The sequence below is a fragment of the Lates calcarifer genome, linkage group LG1 (assembly GCF_001640805.2).
Source record: "Lates calcarifer isolate ASB-BC8 linkage group LG1, TLL_Latcal_v3, whole genome shotgun sequence".
NCBI lineage: Eukaryota > Metazoa > Chordata > Actinopteri > Centropomidae > Lates > Lates calcarifer.
This window is the reverse complement of record NC_066833.1, coordinates 23030063-23052127: the sequence shown is the minus strand read 5'-3', so window position 1 is coordinate 23052127 and position 22065 is coordinate 23030063. Positions and strand designations below refer to the sequence as shown.

The following is a 22065-nucleotide window of genomic DNA, read 5'->3' as shown; positions in this document are numbered from 1 at the left end:
ATGACGAGTGGGCCGCAGAGTTCTGGTGAGACGACGAGCCCCTGGGCCCAGACATGCGGAAGGAACACCAACTCCTCCTACAGCTCACGCAGTATTGGTGTTAAGATGCATTAGTGTGTGCTTCATCCATGGTTGTCACATTGTCAGTGACCCACAGATTCCTCAGCACCAGAGTTCAGACAGACAGACAGGTAACATCATGTCAGAGAGCTGAGACATTTCACACTGCTGCTCTGAGACTGATACTCCTGCCTGTCTGTCGCTCTCTGAAGCTCAGCTAAGCGACTGTAGTCGACTTTCCAACCAACACAAAGCATGTTGGGAAACCTCTGGGGCTGAAGTCCACATTTCCTCATTAAAGGATAAGCCTAACCATAAGATAAACAAATCCCATGAAAGCCTGATATATCTTATTCCTCTGTGCCACCCTCTGTTGTCTTAAAATTATTAGTAACACATGAGCCACACTGTTGCACTGGGTGACATGTTCCTTCCATACTGTGATCACACACTAAATTCTAGTTTATTTCGATTTATTCTCACATACACCATCCTGCTGCCACAAAAACCCACTTGAGCAGCAGATGTGGAATGATCTGCAGTTCCCAACAAAAGCTCTACTTCCTACTGTTTGAGCAACTACACCATATTTCAGCTAATCAATATTATAGCCTGTCTGGTCACTCAGAGGCATCTCACTGTAGCATCCACTCTGCTTAGAGGACGTATTCTAAGCTCTTGGCAGTGATCGTCACCACCACGTTCAGCAGAGAGAGAGAGAGAACTTACGGACTGCTCCTGTTCAAAAACATTTCTCCTCACTGTCTGACAGTATCATATACGTCTGCAGTATTGTGTGTTATGCTGCTGCAGCTCTTTATTGAAGCTATATACTAATTACACTGAGTGAAATATTAAAGACCAGAGATCCAAACCCCCAAAACTTAATGTTCCAGCAAATGAAAACATCCCATACTGATATCTTGCATCATTTTGCAAACATCCTCCAAAAAGCCAGCCTATCATACAGACATATTTAACTGATTTGGATATGTATGGTGTATTATATACATTATCATTCACTTGCTGATTTGGTATGACCTTCGGTGCTGCAGGGCTTCTATGTTAGGCGTATGATTTTAACATTTTACTAACTTGTAACTGCATCTTTTATTACTTGGTCAAGGTCAACATTATGACTGTGGTATTCTGTGTTACTGCTGTTCAGCATCTGCTGTTTTTGTGGCATTTTGTTGTCTTCTCTCCGTCACTTCAGTGGTTTCAGAACATCTCGCCAAAGGACTGCAGTTGAAAATTAGCCAACTGGCTAACGCTGGCACATTTACAGATGAATAAATAAATATGTGGAATTAAAACATCTTTGGAAACTTTGAGATCTATATTAGAATTTGAAAGATAGAGAGAAAGAGGAGTCCACTTCTCCTGCACAGCTCTCTTACTTCACCCTGTGTTCCTCCTCCTCTTTGCAGCTCCCAGGTCCCAGTGGATCTCTCCCTCCATTTGCTGCGGCAGCAAACCAATCTGACTCATCTGCTCCTCAGGACGCCCAACCAATCACAATCCAGCACTGCAGCGACCCACTTACACATACATGCATACATACATACATACACACAGGCATCTCCCCCTCTCACCTTGAACATCACATCAAGGTTGAACGAGGTTGTACAGCACACTGGGTGTATGTGTGTGCTGAGACCTTGAAGACTCTCCTGTAAAAGCAAAACAAACACAGAAACAGATTTAATAACTGAAAGATTGCAGTTTGGTGCAAACTTTCTGATTCAGTTAAAGGAATAGTATAGTTTGACGTTTTGGGAAAATACGGGAACTATTATTTTCATTAATCCTAAAGGAAATCTGTAGTGTTGCAGCAGCTGTACAGTTAAGTGCAGGACTGTCTGTGGATGCTGAGCAGAATTAAATGGACATTGAATTTATATTTAATATATCAATTATTTACACAGCATATATACACCCAGAAAAGTATATATAGAGCCGCACAAACCTTGAAAGATCAGATTAATCTGATATACAGCACCAGTCACAAGTTTGGACACACCAAAGGTTTTTCTTTCTTTTTTATTATTTTCTACATCAAGGGATCTTAAGGATCTGATTGAGAGAATGCCAGAAGTGTGCAAAGCTGTCACCAACGCAAAAAGCGGCTACTTTGAAGAATCTAAAACACAAAACACATTCTGGTTTGTTTAACGCTATTTTGTTTACTGCATAACTCCATATGTGTTCCTTTATAGTTTTGATGTCTTCAGTATGAATCTATGATGTAGAAAGTAATACAAATAAAGAAAAAAAACACTGAATGAGTGTCTTCCACTCTCCTGATACTGAGAATCATTGTACAGAGGAGTCAATTAGCTTAGCTTAGCATAAAGACTGAAAACAGTCTTGCTCGGTTCTTATTTGTAAAAAAAAAAAAAAAAACACAGCAGAGTCCCACGCTAGGCTAAGAAATAGTCCAGTACATAACCAATGTAAAAATTCTATTTTCAATTAAATAAAAATACGGTGATGTGTGTTTAGATTTTGAAGATTAAATCCCCTAATACTAGAAATATGGCCTGTATGCCCGTGCCTCAGCCATGCAGATTTACAGACAATAAATCACTTGTTTACATATTCAGAAGCTCCATAAATCACATGGGCAACCCAGACTTTTAATGTGCAGCGAGGCGACATCATGACAGGCGGAGGATAATCGAGGAGAGAGACAGAGACACAGTTGACTTCCACATCACTGATCACAGGACGGAGCGGAGAGACCAGGCAGGTTTGACGGCAAAGTTTCAGGCACTGTTGTTCCTGTTGGAGAGATGAGAGTCGGTGAACTGCAGACATCAGCATATTCTGAGCTGATACCACTGGAGGAGGAAGTTTACAGTAAACAAAAATGCTATTTTCAGTTTAAAGCTGTAAAACCAGGAGATGGTTAGCCTTTACAAACAGCACGCGCATAACCATCCTTTACATACCTGTGCCATGCAGCTGTGGTGGAATCTAAGTGGAATCCAGTGATGGGGTCTCCCTAATGAATTAAAGATCCCATATTCTAAACTTTTCAGGTAAAGATATATTCGTGGTTTTAAGAACCAAAAACCATCCAAATGCAGCTTTACATCTTTTCTTTCACACTTCTCTGGAGTTCTAGCGAGAACAGGTGTTTTGTGTTGGTCTGAGCCCGTCCTTCGACTGACTGACTGACTGACTGATGCATGGCCAGGTCACTGTACTTTATTAAAACTCACTGGTAAATGCAAATGGTTAATGGCTGAAATGAGACAAACAGTCAAATTAACAATAACAACAAAAAAACTTTAGGCCTTTGGACTCTCCTCTTCTCAGAAAGGCTGTGCAGTGATTTACTGGCCTCCTAACATCTGAAGGGATGGACTGCTTAGTGTTGTGTTGTCGATAAAGTTAAAACAAAACACAAAAAAGTGGATGGTGCGCCTGCTGGGGGCGTGGTTATGGGCGGTGACTATATTGTTGTGACATCACAAAATTACAGACATAGTGATGGTTTGTTTAGAGGCAGGTTCTTGAATCTGGACTGTATGTGTTTCTCATACCTTCAGTTTTTATACAGTAACTAGATCTGCTTTATAATTAACAAAGGATGTGGAAATCTCCCTTTCTACAATATGGGACCTTTAAAGAGGCAAATTACAAGCATCATTATGAAGGAAGATTTTTCACAACCTGGCAACACAAAGGTTGTTCTTATAACCGATCTATAAAGCACTTGTAAATGACTTGTTAACCAGTAATAAAGTCATTAGAAAGTCACTTGTTAACCCTTTTCATAAACTTTATGAGAAAGTGGAACTGGATTTTTAAACATAATATAAAATCTGTTTCTACAATAAAACACACTGTTATTGCACCAAGCCATTTTAGTCTGTGACTGAGTCTTTGAAGTCTTATTGTTTTTAATACACGTGGAATAATAAGAAATAAGTACGAATATTGCCACTTCATACACTATTCTTACTGCCCTCAGATGTTTCCATTTGTTTTAAGAAAATACATTTTTTGGGATGTAATCATATTCAGAAAATGCCTTCTTGAAATTGGAGGTCTAGCAGATTAAACAGCCAGATGGTATATAAGTAAAATGGCCATGTACACATCAGTGAATCAGTAATAATAATCATATCTTATACATGTATAACACAACATCATCCAAGGAACTTTTTTTTTTCCCAAGTGGCACACTTTTACTTCTGATACTTATGTAAAGATGTAATCTAGGCTTTTGAATGCAGGAATTTTTTTTGTAATAAGAGTATTTTAACAATGATGTATTCCTCCTTTTACATGAGTATTTCATCCACTGGGTTTGCTGTGGATGGCTGGTTCTGACGGATCTATTCTGTTTTTGTTTCTGTTTTTGGAGTGTGATTACAGTGGTAGCAAATTCTCTTTGTGTGTGTGAGTGTGTGTGCGTGTATCGACAGAGCTGGTTAGTCACATTGTACCGTGGTATCATCAGAGCTCCCAAAGTGTTTAGATATTTTAAACAGCTGCCTCCATCACATCTCACGAATGTAAACAACTCCCTGCCTGCCTTTACAGTATTAATGAGGACATTTACCATGATATTGGTATCTTTAAACTTGATCAGTTTTCACAGAAAAACATCATTGCTTTTAACATGTGTCATTATTTGCCATGATTGTTATTAGCCCCTGATTCCTGTATGTTTTGTTGTGTTTTTGGTGATGTTATCTGTTCCTGTTTGTATTTTTATATCAAACAATTTATCTCATTTTGCTGCCCATCTTGTCCTTGACTCTCTGGCAGAACAGAAATTGTGTCTCAGTGGGACCGTCCTTGTTGTTTAAAGGATAAATAAATAAAAATATCATTTTTCTGAGAATTGTTTTTACTTTGTTTTAGTTTTTTTTTTTTTCCATTTACTGTACTTTATGGTTAGTCTCCAGATATTTGTGTGGCACACTCACTCCCTCCTCCTCGTTTGTGAAAATCCCATCATCTGCTAAATTTATTTGCTTTTTGGTCAGATATAGACACAGCAAGTTATCTGGGGCAGAAGGCAGTACATCAGCCCCACAGCGACTTCTCGCATGTTTTTTTTTGTTAAGCACTGTGATTGTTTGCTCCAGTCTCTGATTTTTCCAAAACAAATAATCTTGGTACAAAACTAAACAGCAAAATATATCATCTATCAACACTGCCTAAAACTGTCACAGAAACTATTAATAATTGGTGGATTATTTGGTTAAGGGGAAATGACGGCCATGTTTAAAGAAATTAAAGTTGGTTTGATGTACACACTGTCCAATGACTGACGATAGGAGGTGGGATGTGAGCCACAGTTTCCTGTGTCATAGCATGTTACCACCAAACGCCCTCACTTTCCTGGGGCTATAACAACATCCGACTACTTCAGGCTGCAGGAGGTTGTATGTCAAGAAAACATTATCAAAGGTCACTTTAAAACTTTCTCTTGGCCTGAGCTGGATGAGAGGATGGATAACACTCTTGTGTCTATGCAGTAAATATGAAGCATAGGGTGGACATAAAAAGAAACAAGAAGAAGAAGCCAGAACCAAGAAGAAATGAAGCTAGATCCAGGAGACAGTTAGCTTAGCTTAGTGCAAAGACTGGAAACAGGGGGAAACAGCTAGCCTTGCTCTCAGTGTCGAAACGGAATGAACTCACCTGCACCCAGCCAACAAACAGGCCGGCACATAACCCACACCATGACAATTTATTTTGCTCTTAATTTAGCAAAAAAAAACATAGTAGGGTTATTGAAATTCTCATCTAAGCAAATGTAGGCAAATTTCTCAAAAAGGAGCAACTTTTCCTTTAAGCGTTTGGAAAGTAAGAAAAACAACAGCAGCAGCAGTTTCCTGTGACTCCACAGTAAAGTAAAATAATTTTCACCTGGTCAGGAGCTGGAAATATCTGAAACAATAACAGATTAAAAAACATCTAAAGCAACTTTAATGTTTTTTTTCTCATTTCATCAACAACAGAAAAATCAACAATAGAAAATACAGTCAGACGGAAGGAAAGAGGAGAGAGGAGAGACAGAGAAGAGAGATGGGTCCCGAATCCTAAAACACCACAGTGACAGATGAGGTGAAGAAGAGAGGGATGACAGAGGGAAACGCTTAACTTGTCTGTCAATCATCAGTCTGGTCTGCTGCTTCAGGACAGAGGGATGAGGAGTTTTATCTCCTCCTCCTCTCCTCTCTCTCTCTGTTCCTGTCTCTGTTCTCCTTATTCCTCTCTCTCTCCCTCTCTCTCTTCTCCTCATTCTCTCGCTCCCTCGCTCGCTCCCGCTCCCTTTCTCTCCCTCTGTCTCTGTCCCTCTCTCCCTCTCTATGTCTCTTTGCCTGCCTTGAGAGTCAATTTTTCGTCTCCTCTCCTCCTCTTTCTGCTGCTCTTCTTCTTCTTCTTCCGCTCTTTCGTCTCGTCTGCTCCGGCGGGCGCCCTCGTGTGCTCGCTCGCGCTCCTCTGCCTCACGCGAACGGCCTCTCCTGTCCTTCCTCGCCTGCTTCTCGTCGTTACTGTCATCGTCCCTGTCTCTGTCGTTCTTATGTCTGCTTTGCTTCTTGTCAGAGGGTTTGTCCTTCTTTTTCTTTTTGTCCTTCTCTTTTTGCTTCTTCTTCTTCTCCTCACTTTGCTCTTTCCTCTTCTTCCTCTTCCTGTGTTTGGTGTCTGAGTCTGGAGAACAAGAGGAATGAATAATCACTCATTGAATAATCGTTCACTCGTACTGGCCAACATTTAAAAGCATGATGAAAATTCATTCATATTTATATTTATATTTTCCAGTAGTAAATAACAATTACTCTTGATGATATAATTTATCCAATTAACACAACCTAGACCTGGAGTTTCCATCAAAATATAAGACTTCCTCATGTTTTTTTTTTTCCACATTAAAAGCCTACCCAAAAGGGGAATCCTGCAAAAACTTCAATTGGAAATTTCTAGGAGAAGTATTAAGTCAACTTGGTGTCTTTTGGAAAAAAGGACAATGTTGAATTAGTGTTGTGGAAATAAACGCAACATTGAAACAGACAACAGATAAACAGAGTTTGCATAAACCAGGGAAATCAGAAATAAAGGGGTGTTTCTAATATAAAAATAATGTCTCTGCCACTGAGTTCAATAAAAATAAAGTCAGCTATATTTCTGCTCTTTTAATCCTCAGCTGCTCGTTAACTAGAGAAGTCATGACGCCACATCCTGCTGCTAAAAACAGAAATGTCAAAGGGATTTTAAATGAGGTTTTCTTATTTCTGGGCTAGAGGTTGGAAGTTTTACCCTCCTTCTTTTGAGGTCTGTTCAGGTCAAAGACGTTTTGGATTGGGTCTAATTAGTTCAGGACTTCATTACCCAGAATCCCAGGGGCGGCACGGTAACTGTCCTGCACACTGGGACATACATACTGTATTTAAGTACCATAATTAAATACAGATGTACCTGAGCTGCTGCTGCTGCTGGAGGAAGAGTCTGAGTCTGAGGAGTCTGAATCTGATTCGCTGGAGGAGTCCGAGGACGAGGAGTCAGATGAGGAAGAGGACGACGAAGAGGACGAGGAGGAGTCGGAGGATTCCACCTCTTGGTTCTGAGTCATGATCATCTTTGGAGCGTTCTTCAAATGTTCCCTCAACTCATCCCTGAGAGAGGGTGAGAAATGTGTGAAATTCAAGTACTTACAACCTGTTTACAGTCTATGTGTGATTATAGACTCCTACAATATAAATACAATAATCTTTCACATAAAGTATTTCCAACTGTGTGGCAGAGTGGGAAAGGCCTCAAACATTCAGAATTGAACTAATTTCATTCAGAACTTTTTTGCTGTAAAATTCAAGAAATATGTACAGAATATTAATACTTTTCTCAATCATTTAACTTTCACTTCATTAATTTGGAAGAGTTAGAATGTTTTAGTACCCATTACAGAAAGTCTAGACATATTTTTTAAAGAGCCTTGCAACGATCAAACTGTAAATGCAATCACATAACATGAAGTTAGATTTCTTACGTTTCTCGTGTTGACTTTTTTTCAGACTCAAAAAAGAAAATAAAAACTTTGCTACCTGATTATCCATACATGTTTTATTAATTTCAGGTTTGATGTGGAAGAACTGGACTGGCCTGCAAAGAGCCCCGACGTCGACCCCATCCAATACCTTGGACATTAACTAGAACGCTGACTGTTAACCAGTGTTGGACCTCACTAATGCTCTTGTGGCTGAATGGGAACAAATCCCTGCAGCCTGGTTCATAAACCTGACTATGGCCTGTGGCTCAGGTGTCCACATACTTTTAGCCATGTTGTGTAAGTGTGTTTATACTGTGTTTGTCTGCGTCTCTTACGTGAGTCCTCCCAGTCCAATAGAGGTGAAGAAGTTGATGGCGAAGCGAGTGTTTCTCGGATTATCACGAGGAAACAGACCTTCAAAGAATGGCTGCAGTGTCCTGAAACACACACATAACCATGCTCATTACACCATAATATAATTTTGGTCTGTTTTTGAATTGTGTTCTGTTCTTCAGTAGCCAACAGCACACAATCTCACACAAAACTTCTGCAACATGTTTCACGTTTTTCAAAGACCAATGAAAGAATCCTTGAATGTGAAAATACACTGAGGAAGAGAATCTAGCAGATGGGGAAGGGTTTCATTAAAACAGCGCATGTACTTTGTGTGATAGTGGTATGACTGTCCAGTGTGTGCGTGTGTGTGTGTGTGTGTGTGTGTGTTCGTACTGGTCTTTGAGCCTCTGGTTGAGTTTGGGGAGGCCCATGTAGGCACAAAGCTCCTGGAAAAGGATTTTCACAAAGATCCTGCTGGACGACGTCGTGGTCTCCTCACTCATCCTGATGCACTCCAACACCTGGCCGAGAGACATTCACAGGACACAGCAAAGAGGGAGGGAGGGAGAGGGGGGGTCAGTCTGGAGTGGATTTAATGGATGTGTGTGTGTGTGTGTGTGTGTGTGTGTGTGTGTGTGTGTGTGTGTGTGTGTCCTTACACTCCAGGGAACAGAGTCTGTGTAGAGCAGGTGAGCGAACAGTCGGGCAACGTTCCTCAATTTGTTGGTCTCCAGTCTGTGAATTGTGTCGTACTGTTCTGAAAAAATACCCTCAAAACTCTCCATGTACTCCTTCTTCAGCAGACAGAACCTCTGAACACACACACACACACACACACACACACACACACACACACACACACACACACACACACACACACACACACACCACATGTTAAACTACAAACCAAGTCTCAGAGGAAGTTATCTCACAATGTGGACTTGTGAAACCAAAACTATCCGATGGGACAGATACCACAAGAGTAAGGAGAGAAAATGAACTGACCTTTTAAAGTCACTACAAAGCTTGTACTAGTATGAAAACATTAACATGTGTCTGTGCGTGTCTCACCCCGGCCAAGAGACCAAAGAACTTTTCGTAGGTTCTCTGTTGAGCGCAGCAGTCCAGGATCATGTTACACAGCTCCTTCTGTTCACACAAATAAAACATCTTGTTAATACGAGGAATACATGTATGAAATTTCTGATATTTTCTTCTTTGTTTTTTTAATGAACTGTCTCAACTACTACCCAGGGTCATTTTCTTCGGCCCCACAGAAAGCCAAAGGTGACTAAAAGTGAGAGGAACACATGCTTTGTTGCTGCAGCAGATTAAAAGCTCTTATTGTTGCTCGGAGACAATATGAAATGTTTCTAGAACACCGAGAGTTACGAGCCGGTCAGTCGAGAAGTCGTCATCTTTTTTTTTTGTTCCGATCAGATTCCTTTGCTTTTGAGCTTCCTGATTCAGTGGAAATATGTTTTTTCTTCGATAATCACCTCAGTGGGTGCGGCTGTTCAGAGCGTTTGAGATGGAGGCTGTGAGAAAAATGTGTCAGAGGACAAACATCTTCAAAGAGTGAGAACGTGTGTTTGTGTTCCAGCTGTTGTGTTGAGTGATTCAGTCCTGATGCTGATGAAACTCCAGCTGACAAGGTCATCAGCTCCGACCTCAAACACACACACACACACACAGTTATCAGTACGCTTGTGAGAACCATCACCCTGTGGCATCTGAAGGCAGCTCCATTTACGATTCACGTCGCTAAAACCGCTTCTTTCTCGGCATGAACGCGAACAGATGATGACACCTGGTAAACTCCAATGAAGCACCATTTGTTCACCACTCGATCTGGTTAGTGTTAAAAAACTAAAGCACAATTAAATATTGACTGTGTCACAGCTGGTAGACTCCATACTACCTCCCCGAGGGCCTGAGAGGTCAGATCCTCTGTATGCACTAACTGTTGATATTTCTTCTCTGAAAGTTGTCGACCACAAAGAAACAACAAATGACGGCCATGATGTCTGCAGTCTCAGAGGTCCTCACTAAGATACAAACAACAACACAGAGCTGATTGTCCTCTGACACGTTATGTTTCTCAAAACGCTTTTCTTTTTCCTCACACATGCAGCTGACCTGCAACTGTCAACGTCTGAAACCAACTATTACTGTCACACAACCTGGCCTCAGGAGCCCACACACACACACACACACACACACACACACACAGTAACACACACAGTAACACACACAGTAACACACACAGTAACACACAGACACACAAGCAGCATGTTCACATGTTGAAACTATAGTTTTCTAAAAGAAGACAATAAAGATAAGTTTATTTTTCTAATACAATACCAATACTTGGAGTGTTCACCAATAATTTATGGTAAAGTTGTTTATAATAGCCTTAGTTTATTTCTTAATAACACTGCAATGATTAGGCGATTAATCAATTTGCGAATCAACAAATAATTTATCGCCAACTATGTTGTTAATTGATTTTTTTTAAAAGCAAAAACGGACAAAATTTTTCTCCCATCTAAATATTCTCTGCTTTTCTCAGTTTCACATCATCATCAAAATGAATGTCTTTGGGATGGACAGTTTGCACTATTTTCTGACATTTAACAGACTAGAAAAGATAAAGACAAGACAAATAACTGATCGGGACAATAATCTTTAGTGAAGGCACTTTTTAAAATATCATCTAATCATCTCTTCGTTACCAAGCAGGTACAAGCTACAAAAATCATTATAAGTTCACATGATCTTTAACTAATCAGTGCATAGTTCCTCAGACTCCATTTTAATAGATCCATTAAATAGATACAGAAAGTCCTGCAGCATTACCACCCTTTCCTTATTGGCCAATAACATATCAGCCACCGATATAATGGTGCAGATTGTCTAACGGTTGTCACTGACAACGACTGCTGTATGTGAGCTTGTTTTATGCATCCACATTTCAGAGTGGAGTGGAGAAACTCAGTCCTCCGAGAGAAAGAGAGAGAGAGAGAGATCCTCATTAATGTGTGCGACTTCATCGCTGAAGCCTTTTATATCAGCCAAGTGTGTGTGTGTGTGTGTGTGTGTGTGTGTGTGTGTGTGTGTGTGTGTGTGTGGACTCACCGTCTGGCTGTCGGGAAAGTCCATTTTGATCAGTTTGTGAGCGCACTCCTCGAAGTCCAAGCTATAGAATCAATCAATCAATCAATCAATCAATCAAAAACTGCAGCGAGCTCATGTGTGACTGCATGTGTATGTGTGTGTGTTTTTTAAAGCTTGTGTGTACTTTTCTCAATCTGTTCCCATGTTTCATCCTGTTCTCCAAACCTGTGAACTCTTCTTCAATGAAAACATGGTAAGTAGGCTACACACACACACACACACACACACACACACACACACACACACACACACACACACACACACAGAGCTTTAAATATTAGTCCAAGCTTATCAAATATAGCAGGAGCTGTAAATAACTGCCAACACCCTGAAAGGCAACTGAGTCACTGACTGTGAGTGTGTATTTTTGACTGTGTGTTACTCCCTGTGCGTGTGCGTTTGCGTGTGTGTACCTGGACTGTATAGCGAGGTAGATGGTTCTTCTAAAAGCAACCAGATTGACTTCTGTCTTATCAAAGATGGTGACCTTCTCATCCTCTTCTCCCTCCTCGTTTTCATCTTCATCGTCTTCATCTTCGTCGCTGCCATCTCCCTCCTCCCCCGAATCGCTGCTGCCCTCGTCCAGGATGTCTGTCAGGAGGAGGTGGTGACAGCGGATTGGTTAAACTGCGAAGGAGGTTACAGCTGATTGGACACGGTGTGATTGTTTTTGCACAGTCTCACCTTTTTTGATGGTTTTGTATTTCTCCTCGTTCTCCAGGAAGTCTGGGTCCATCTTAAACACATCTGTGTGAACATAAACACACATGTTAAGACTATCATGTACAAACATATTTGTGCAGAGAGAATTGCAGGGCTGGGTGGGTTCCTCCCTCTTTTCTCCAGGTCTTACTAAGTATGTCCTCTGGGTTGTACTCGTCGTCGAGCGGCAGCATGTGGGTGAACTGGTCGTCCTCATCCACCAGGTCCAGGCCCTCTAGGATCACTGGGTGATCTTTGAAACCATCCTTCCTGATGGCAAACATCACCTCAATCATGTACTGGACCCTCTTATCGATGGACGATTCATGGAGGACGTTCCTGAGACGCTCAAATATGGCTGAAAAGAAAAACAGGCAGAACTTGTTGTCTCTTTTCTGATCACTGATATTTGGGATCTGTCTTGTATTTTTTGTCTCCTACAGATGCAGTACTGTTTAGTTTAAGGGAGCAGGTTGATGAATCAGGGAAAGACAAGTTCAGGGGAAGCAGGGTCCCTGCAAGGTGATCATGTTTCTGTAATGAATCATGTTTGTTAAAACTGAAGTTTGATTTTGTTTGACTTGAATCTCATCAGTGGATCTGAACTGGATTATTTTATTATCTGTTAACCTTCTCACAGTCAACAGGAAAGGACTTTGCTCAAGGGCACTTCAGCATCAGAAAGAAAGGTCATTTACTTTATCCACCCAGATTTCAGGGACTGAACGGGGAACCTGTTGGTCACATGTCTGATTTTCTAGTATCCAGGCCACTGCCCAGCATTTACTGAGGAGGGGGGCATTGCAGGGCCTGTGGAAACTACTAGAGAGAAACTAATGACTGAATTTTAAATTATGCTGCAGTTTGTTTAATTCAAAAAACTGTGGCAGGTCACTGTAGCAAAAGAAAATGGATAAATTGTTATTTTCATAATTAGGATACTCAGGTCATAATTAAATGTTAGCGAGAAAAATGAAATTAGATATTAAAATGAAAAAAGAATGAAATGGAAAATAGAGATGCTTTAATGCAGAAGCCTAAATTGAAAAGTGTAAGAGAAAATGATAACAAAAGAAAAGAGCACGAGTTGCCTTTTTTGAGCATTTGCATTCAAGAATTTACATTTCTTTCTTTTCTTCTCAACATTTAACCATGGCCTGATTATCATATTATCACACACTACAAAAAAATAAAATAAAAATAAATATAAATAAATAAAAAATAAATTCTTAGGTGCTGAATTGAATGTTGTAACTCCTTCAGCACACTCAAATAGGTGATTATTTTTTCAACTAGTCAATAAATTATCTATAGTACATCAGAAAAGTACAGAAGGAATTAAAGGTAACATCTTAAACTTTCTTGTTTTGTTCAACCAACAGTTCAAAACCAAAAGACATAAAGTTAACAAAGATATAACAAAGGCAAAAGCAGTGAATCCTCCAATAATAAGAGCTGGGACTAAAGAATATTTGGTGTTTTTTATCATGATAATTGACTAATTAGTGATTAATCGATAACCATCAGCCATAACGATGATGACGAGTCATGATAATAACGTACCGTTGATTCCTCGTGGGGAGACCTCAGTCAGTTTGAGTCCACACTCCTTCAAGAAGGCGATGGCGACCTCCACGCTGTCATCGGTCGGTCGCTCCAGCAGCAGAGTGAGCATCTCCAGACACAAAACCTCGTGGGCCTGAGGGCAAGAGACACCAGCAGATACAGAGAGAGAGAGAGAAGTTCAGACACCTCATTAGCACTGAGCATCAACACTCAAACTCACCATTAATATTAGAGTCAGACGGTACTACCTACCACATTCTGGTTGATGAGGTGAGCCACAAACTTGGAGGCTGTCAGGCACTGTTGCTGGAAAACAAAAGACAGACTGGTTTTAATTACATCACTAATGCCTTCAGATGGCTGCAGGGATTTAACGAACCAAAGGAGAAGATGAGGCCGAGAGTATGAAGCAGCTGTGGACAACAGATACTGTAAGCAGCATGTTCATTTTTAGATAATTGCAGACTCACTCTCAAATGCTCTCTTTAATCACATTAAACAATAATGTCTGATATGTCAATAAAGCAGATTTAAACACATCTACTTCTTGACTGACTCACCAAAGTGCTGATGGAGGCCCATTTCTCACCACATTATCAACCATTCGCTCAGAAAAATTATAAACCAATGGGAGAGCTACCTGCACTGGTTGTTGCACCACTAAGGGAAACACAGTCATGCATCTATTCATGTTTATTTGTGTCTTTTAGGATTACCAACACTGTCAGCCATTCATATTCCACTAATCCACAAATCAACACTGAAGCTATCAGCACCTGCTGCACGCTTTCTTCCTTTATTTGTCAGACAGATAAGGTAAACAGTGTTAGTTGAACGCTCAGTCCGACAGGTACCTTGAGGTTGCGGCGGTAGCTCCTCCTGAAGGCCAGGATGAGGCGTTTGAGGATCAGCTCTCCAATCTGCGGGAACTTGGAGTTGATGATGGCAACGACGGCGGCGTAAACGTGAGTGAAGATCGGAGACGCTGCCTGAGCCTGCAGCACCGAGCGAGCCAGCAGACCCCTGACAGACAAGAAGATGGTTACACAGACGGACAGGTGGGCAGTTACAAGGGAAGTCAAGGAGACAGTCAGACCAGCACATGACCTTCAGACTTGTGAAGAAAAAAAAACCTGTATAAATCAGTCATGCAAGTCAGGAAACGTGCCTTTAAGACAATGAATCAGTCGATTGGATTTGTGTTACTGTACAGATTTCAGTTGAATCTGCTTAGTTTTTAGTATTTAAATTCACAATGTTGAATTGAATTGTTGCATCAACTGCAACAGCTACAACAAACAACAACAACTCAGTTTCACTTCAAAGGTCACAAATTTCTAACACTCAAGTACTCGTGATGAGATAATTCGTGAAATTAATAACTAACTTCACTGTTAATTTTAATGTTGAAGATGTTTATGTTTGAATAATGTGCAGTTGTTTACAAGTGTGTGTTGTTCACCTCCCCCTGACAATGTTCTCCTGCAGCAGCTCCTGGATGATGTTGACGATGTTGGACACGTTGACTTTGTTGATTAAACCGTTGATGGACTTCTTCAGAGCCTCCCAGCTCATCCTCTGATAGGCCAGGCTGCACAGAAGGCGGGGCATCAGTAACAAAACACACACAGATCACAGGGTGTTGATTAAATAAGCAGCCCAGGTTTCAGTAACACATCTCAGACCTAGAGTCAGAACTGAGTTGATCCAAGCTAAACAAAGTGAGCTCAAAAAAAAAAACTGCTCTAAAGTTGTTGGTTGCATGGACTGTTTTACAGTCTATAAGGGTGGTGCATTTAAGTGTTGGTAAAATGCTACAACATAATATTATATTTAAAAACTACATCTTTTAGTTCAACAAGTCATCATATTCACATTCTTATTTCTTTCGGTTCTGCTCGAGGTTTCTGCCTCTTAAAAGGAAATTTTTCCTTGCCACTGTCGCCTAGTGCTTGCTCATGGTGAGGTCTGTTGGGTCTCTCTCTGTAATTACCTATTTTAAAGAGTATGGTCTAGACCTGCTCTACATGAAAAGTGTCTTGAGATGACTATTGTTGTGATTTGTCATTTTTTCTCATTGTCTGGGTTTTATTTTCTGTCACAGCATCTTTGAATACATCACACTCAATCAGTTTATCAGTCAATAACAACTCAATTTTGAGCAAAAAATAAATCTTTTCTACAACGGATTTTTCTCTCCACAGCAAGTTTAAAGTCTGTAGATTTTAAGTTAATGACTTGCAGGAACAGAAAGTAAACATGGAGACAATGATTGGAGATTGGGATGGGTTCCAACAGCTGGTTCCATTTTGGATCTGATTCCAAGTTGATAAAATACCTAGCTTTGATAAGCTCTGCAGCCAATGAATCCCTTATAAAGTCTTTTATTCGAGTTCTGTGTGTGATCTCTTTGGCCTCTATCTGATGCTACAGGCATGGGCAAAGAAAAAAAGTCCTTTGTTTAAATTTCTGCCTTTCAACGTGATAAAGTAAGAGCTTGTGGCATTTTTGAGATTCTATCACTAGTGCAGTGCAATTTTTTTAAGTTTACCTTCAGCTAATTAACTGTGCACGCAAAACACCAGTGATTTATTCAACTGATATGCACTGAATGAATTTACTGAAAATAGAATTAGTATGATTTAATATTATGTGTTCTTTTTACTTTAGATTCCACTGCAGCATGCCCCACCCCCCCAAAACAGCAGAATGACCATGGCTCATAAGTGATGAATGAATGAATTTCCATAGTACCTATTATTGTCAGTGTCATGCTTGTCTGGTAATTGTTCCATAAATCTCACATAAAATGACCGGTTCTGTTACTGAGGTGAGCTCAATTCTGTCTGTGCTTAATGAAACAAAAAAAGTATTTTTAACAGACATGACCAAACAAACTACTTGTTACACTGGGTAAGAAAGGATTTAGATTTGATAAAATATCAAATATCAAATATTCCACAAGCCTGGTGTCTATAAAGAATTAAGTTAAAATGCTCTTGCCTGCTCTTGTCAGTGATTTGCTGCTGCATCATGCGTAGCTTGGCCGGGGGGATGTAAGCTCCGCCGGTCCTTGTCAGGATCGGGTCGAGCTCTTCCTTCTTCTTCTTGACCGGAGGCTCGTCCGCCGCCACCGGCTCCCCATCTGCCAGAGGGGAAGCGGAGCGGCCACGCCTCCTGTGATCTGACTCTGCGTCCCGATTGGTCCTCCGGTCAAAGCGCCCATTCCTGTCATCGCGGCGATCATCATAGCGATCTCTGGGTGGAGCAGAGGAAGACCAGAATCAGACAAAATAATTCTATAATGTTTACTATTACTTTAAACAATGATGATGATGATTCACTTTGACAACAGAACTTCAACAATTTCCTATTCTCATCTCTGTTGTCTTCACTGTGAGAGGTTTATTGAATTAATTAATTATCTGTGTTGTTAAGTCATTAACATTCAGCTCTTAAAAAAGTAAAAATTGTTTTCTGATTAGCAACTGTTTCTACAAACAGGAGTAAAATCCTTTTATTTAAAGAAACTGAAACAGGAGAGATGGGTTCATATATTCAATGTTTTAGAAAATATGTAAAATTTATACTGTATTTTTGTGTTTGTGTGTTACCTAGCATAGCGTCCTCTGTCGTAACGCTCCCGATCCCTCTCTCTGGACCTGGATCTGTCTCGTCCCCTAGACCTGGATCTATCTCTCTCTCTGGATCTGTCTCGTCCCCTAGACCTGGATCTGTCCCTCCCTCTGGATCTTGATCTGTCTCTTCCCCTGGATCTGTCCCGCTCTCTGGACCTGGATCTGTCTCGATCTCTGGATTTGGACCTGGATCTGTCTTGCCCCCTCGATCTCGATCTGGATCTGGATCTGGATCTGGATCTGGATTTGGATCTCGATCTATCTCTCTCTCTGGATCTGGATCTGTCTTGCTCTCTGGACTTGGATGTGGATCTCTGGAACAAACAAACAAACAAACAAACAGAGTGTGAGCAGCATGTCTTCAGGACTTCACATGTTAAAATGATCTGGACTGAAAGGAATGCAGGATGGACATGGACATGAACTCTACAGAGAGCACGGAACCAACAGAAAAACACGCTGCCATCTTTAAAAGTCTGACGTGAGCTGAAAAACAGAGACAAGGCAGCAGCTCCAGTTCAACTTAGAGTCAGTCTGGGTCACTCTCTAAATTACGTAAATCTTGTAGATACTTGAGGAGTTAAAGTCTATGATGACAGTAATGGACACACAGTTCTCCTCTATTTGAAATTCTATCAATCATCCACCTGTGTCTTATTCGTAGATGTTTTCAGTGAATTCTTCAGTGGTTTTTCTCATGAAGCAGGCCAGCTTACTTTAACCCCGCTACGTGTTTGACATCACTACAACTTAAATATCTCCAGTATTTTGAAGACATGACCTTGAGTTCTGGGAAATAATGGAGGGAATTTTTCTCTCAACTAATCGATCAAAGAACGCTGCCATCTGAATTAAATTTACTGTCATTTATAGTGCTTGTTGTTTCTGCTTGGTCACGTACTCAATAATATGATAGTTAACTTAATATTTCTGGATTCTGAACTTTTGGTTTCAAAAATGTCACCTTGAGCTCTGAGAAGTTGTGATGTGATTTTTGATGACATACCAACTGCACAATCATCACAGAAAATAATAACACAACTATGTTTACATGCAGATAAGACACCAAGTTGGTGAGCAGGAATATAGAGAACACGCAGTATTTACAAGCACTGCAGTAACCTGGCAAATGTAAAACCTGTGATTACATGCAGCTGTCAACTTGATCACAGACCTCAGACATCTCTCCTTCACATGGAGCTTAACAACTACAGGAAGTCGACAGTAATTAGTGCATTTGAACGCATTAAAATGCCAGTAACATCCACATTAGTCCTTGCTTACTTTGATCTGGGCCACGCTGCTCCTAATCCTCCTCACTGCCCCCTGTTGTTCATCCCTCGTCATCGCTGCTGCTGCTGTCTGAGCTACTCGAGTTGGGGCTCCTGGAGGGGCTGCGGTCAGCAGGACTGGCCTGAGGGGATGGCCTGTCTTTGGGGCTTCTCTCTGCTGAGTCAGCCTGTTGGGGCTTCTCTGCTGCTGGACTGGACCCGTCCTCTGAAGGGCCTGACGAAAAGATGTGAGGATGAATTGTAAAACTACAGCTCCTAGTACTGATACTATTGTTATTATAGCGACAATAAGTAGTAACAGCAGTTTTTACTCACCATCGTGTTCTCTCTGCACAGGACTAGGGCTTCGACTTCTGTTTGGAGAGTCCATACCTGAAAACACACACGTGTTCTCATTAGGACAGACAGGTATGATAACAGTCATGTAGGGCTGCAGCAAGGGATTCTTTTCATTATCAGTTTCATTTATTATTTTCTAGATTAAGTGATTGGTCCATTACACAACCAAAAAAATAACCATCACAATTTCCCAAAGCCCCAGTTTACATATTACAAATCTATTCATTTATCTATTCATATTGCTATCATTGGAGAAAAGCAGCAAATATTCATACATGTGAAACTGTGAAAAACTAACTATTTCAGCTCTACAGCCATCACATGTCAACTTGCGTGTAAGGAAAAACAGAAATTCTGCCGACAAACAGGGAAAATATTTACATTACCAATAATCTGTATTTTTCTTATTGTAGTGTGTATTTCTTATTTAAATCCCAGGAAGAGACTGAAATCAACAATCTGTCTCTCAATACTTCCTAATTTTCCTAATGCATCTGTGGTGTGGACATAATCGGAGATTAATATCTAAAAAAAACTCACAAACATGAGGTTTCAGTTAGAAAACAGGCTGAGTAATTTCCTAAAACGCACTGTACTTTTTAAAAATAATATTACTAAAACAGGAGAAAGTGTATTTTGGGGAATTTCAGCGTTGAACTAATTCTCATTTGGTGCTCTGTGGCAACAGGAAGAACTTTATTTGTGATGGGTACTAAATTTGGATGCTTTCTGCATAATCCGCATATCCTTATCTTCACCCTGAAAGTTTTTCAGATTTGTTATTGCGATAACAATGTGCTCCAGATAAACTTTGAGCTGGCTTTGCAGAATAAACTTTCATAAATCGAGGTCATATCATCAACAACCAAACTAAGCCAACTTGCAGGGCACAGGACACTGATTGTGTGAAGCATGGCTGCAACTAAAACTTGAACTGCAGATTATTTACTCCATCAGTCATTTGGTCTTTAGAAAGCAGAGAACATTTCCTGGTTCCAGCTTCTCAAATACAAAAGCATGCTATAAATTTATGGCATTTTTAAATGAATAGTTTGGGATTTTAAACTGATGGGCGGACAGAGCGAGACACCAGAAGACATCATTATTGAGTCTGGGAAATTCTACTAAGGTGACAATTTGTAAACAAAACAACTGATCCACTGGTCGAGAAAATACCCGACCAACTCTTCAAAATCCAACAAAATATTTACTGTAACATATTACAAAGAAAAGACCCAATTCTTATATTGAAGAAGCAGAAATCATCACTTTGTTGGATTTTCTTAAAACCCGAATTAAATGACGACTATATTGCTGCTAGTACACCTTCTGTCATTCAATGACTTGATCGCTCAAATAATCATTTTAGCTCTGGTGTTAGGTTATACTGATGTTGCATTTTCCAAATATTACTTTCAGAGGTCTCATCTCGGAGACAGATATTATAGAAAAGTGTCCGGTGAGTGACATGTAATATTTATAACTTTTAAAAGGAGTTTAGATTTACCTGTAACTAGTGCACAGGAAGAGCTACCATTACGTTAAGTGGTCGGATATAATACGTCCGTCTATATTAGTAATTCAAAAATTACTTTGGGCAAGATATCAAAATAACAACATAACCTGTAACTATAAAACCATTTCCAACAAACGTCCCAGTTTTATCGCCATGTGTGTTTGGGTCGGCAACACTTAGCTAACCTGCTAATGCTACATTCAGTCTGCCGAGTTAGACTGCTAATAATTAGCTACGAGGAGAAAAAACAGTCATTTTCTTTTTCAGTAAACTCCTTCGGCTACCTCTATTTTTTACGTTTTAAAATTTTCTTACCGTTCTGCTTCCCGACTTCTCGTCCCTTCGTTAAATCTGTGTCGTTTTTGTGGCGGAAAACTTCCTACACTGACCAGCAATGCTTCCAGGTCATATACAGCTTCCGGGTTTCACAACAAAGGTCTCTAGGTTTGAACTGTGGCGTCGTATTTTTGTATCGCCCTCTCGCGGTGGTAATACCTCCCTCCTCTGAGGATGTTGTGTTTTTAATCCCTTTGTTTGTTAGGACAGGAAAGAAAGAGTTATAATGGAGAAAAAATAAGCACAAAATAGTATATAAGTGTATAATTGTATTCAGACAGAAAAGTCTGAACAATTCTGAGGAAAATGTGTAATTGTTTTTGGTTAAGATTCTTATCCATCAAGCAGTACCATCAGGGAAATCGGGCCCAAATTCATTCTGCAATGTGATGGTGACCCCCAACATACAACCGTAGGCATAAAGATTTTTTTTTTCTCTTTGCTACAGTTTGTATGAAGTTACTTGATAAATCAAAAATATTTATGGCATTATTTCTTATAGCATCCACACTTTTTCACAACCCCAACTTAAACATTTGCACAGACCTGTGCTTGCTGCTAAAATGTTTCACATCTGAGAAAGGTGAAATTCTGAAACTTTTTGAAGCAGCAGTCAAAATACAAATGCTGAGAGAAGCTGAAACAGCAATGTAATACTAAAAAGTATCGGTTAAGATGGAATTGATGAGGAAATTCATGATTGGGATGAAATTCGACCACTAGAAGTAGTTAAAAAGTCAAAGTGTAGTTTATTTTGTAACAGTGCATTGTAATCGATTTGCTTATTAACAGTTTACTACATAAAATGTTGGTTAAAAACTGTGATGTTTCCATCTGTTGGGGAAAAAGGCAGGAGAGGTACTTAAAAACCTCACGCAATTAAGTGCTAACGAGTTCTAACACAATACACCTGTTTGAAAAAGTTCCTACATTGTCTGTCAGTTTCCATTTTCATTTTAAAATTCTTTCACTTGTTTTTAAAGCACTTCATGGTCTTGCAGCAGTTTACTTATTTGACGTGCCTCCAGCATCTAGTACTTGGAGTCTTTTAGTTGTTCCTAAGTGCTGGAGAAAAATATTTGTTGAGGC

At 40.1% G+C, this 22065-nt stretch overlaps 1 protein-coding gene across 1 annotated transcript; it reads right to left on the bottom strand.

The window, feature by feature from the left end:
* Positions 1–5992: 5992 nt before the first annotated feature.
* On the bottom strand, positions 5993–21059 carry cwc22 (CWC22 spliceosome associated protein homolog). Its single transcript, XM_018702681.2, is given in 20 exon segments — positions 5993–6741; positions 7507–7703; positions 8410–8511; positions 8804–8931; positions 9070–9222; positions 9482–9559; positions 11549–11609; positions 12001–12178; positions 12272–12334; positions 12441–12647; positions 13853–13988; positions 14108–14161; positions 14710–14878; positions 15318–15446; positions 16859–17113; positions 17470–17807; positions 18778–18834; positions 18836–18999; positions 19101–19157; positions 20956–21059. Coding segments are annotated over 19 exon segments (3213 nt in total). The 5' UTR covers positions 19156–19157; positions 20956–21059; the 3' UTR covers positions 5993–6052.
* Between the last annotated feature and the right edge of the window lie 1006 nt (positions 21060–22065).